The sequence below is a fragment of the Morus notabilis genome, unplaced genomic scaffold, assembly GCF_000414095.1.
Source record: "Morus notabilis unplaced genomic scaffold, ASM41409v2 C11397076, whole genome shotgun sequence".
NCBI classification, from domain to species: Eukaryota; Viridiplantae; Streptophyta; class Magnoliopsida; order Rosales; family Moraceae; genus Morus; species Morus notabilis.
The window spans coordinates 1-1,278 of record NW_010386774.1 but is presented as its reverse complement, the minus strand read 5'-3'; the positions used below and the strand labels follow the sequence as shown (position 1 = coordinate 1,278).

Sequence of the window (1,278 nt, the reverse complement as noted above, 5' to 3'; positions counted from 1 at the left end):
ACTCTAAGACCATAAATTAGCAGTTTTTCATGGTAATTTCTGATTGTTTTTGTGAGAACAATTGCGATCACAAAATAACCACAGATGATCATGATTTTTAGCATGTTTTGATCAATATGCGTGAAACTACAATCATTTCTCAGTACGTTATTGGTGATGCTCATAACTTCATTTTATGTTAGTTTTAATCTATCTTGTTTACATTGAGCCTTCGACTCAACTTTCGATCAATAATTTTTGTTCTCTCAGCCTCCTCACACTTCTTTTCATCATATTTACAAGTACACCCTGCGCTACTGTAAGAACTTTATCGCCGTCCAATTGTTTGCACATTTTAGGATCATTCTACATTGATTAAGGTTCAATTTAGTATTGCTTTTGGAGGCCCTAAAAGTCCTTTACGCATAATGGAAGTAGTGTGTTTGGTAAAAGTGTCCAAAAACACATTGCGTAAATAGTAATACGAATGCACTTTTATAGTTATTTGGAGAAGTTTGTGTTTTTTAACTTTTCTTTCTGCTTCTGCTTCTGCTTTTGCTACAATTAAATGTAGAACTTCTTCCAAAAGCACAACAATCACAAACTAAGCCTCAGTCCATTTGGATATAATGTTTGTATTTCGTGTCTCTTGATGTAGCTCTATTCTAATATATATTCTCTTCCACTGAAGAGTTGATATTGACGGCCAAGACTAGAAGTCCTTAAAAATGCATCTACAAGTCATACAAAGAGAATAACAATTGCACGACTTTCTGCATTCATTTGAACCTCTTGTTCTGCTTCAAGCTTTTGATACTTGACACTGTTTTGACATTAGTTTTGATCTCTCTGAAGGTAACATTTGGTGTGCTGTTTCATGACGATAAGTGTGCAAATATATTTGAAGCCTTAGTTGGGACTCTGCGGGCCGCTAAGAAACGGAAATTTGTGGCATATGATGGCGAGCTGCTGCTGCAAGGAGTCCATGACAACGTAGAAATCATGCTCAAACCTTCCCCACAACCAGCAACATCTGCAGGTGATGCAGTTGCAAAGGCGTAAGGGAATTGAACAGTTCTTCAAAGGCTTGGTTTTTATGTAATCTTCAGCTTAAATATATGTGCTTTTGTGTGATTTATAATATCAAAGCTTAGATGTTTTGAGTGTAAAAGAAACTATAATATCAAAGACCCATGTTTTCCATCAAACAAGAGTTGTCTGAATGAAACAATCTGTAAAGGCTTCGATTGTTGACGCCTTTTATTGTGTTCTTCTGTGTATATATATGTGTGTGTGTGT

The 1,278-nt window shown here is 35.7% G+C and overlaps 1 protein-coding gene across 1 annotated transcript; it reads left to right on the top strand.

Annotated features, from left to right (window-relative positions):
* Positions 1-705: 705 nt before the first annotated feature.
* LOC112095098 (costars family protein-like) lies at positions 706-1,237 on the top strand (the record flags this gene model as incomplete). The annotated part of the gene is made up of 1 exon (XM_024176776.1): positions 706-1,237. A coding segment is annotated over one exon (336 nt), but the record flags the coding sequence as incomplete, so codon positions are not given.
* Between the last annotated feature and the right edge of the window lie 41 nt (positions 1,238-1,278).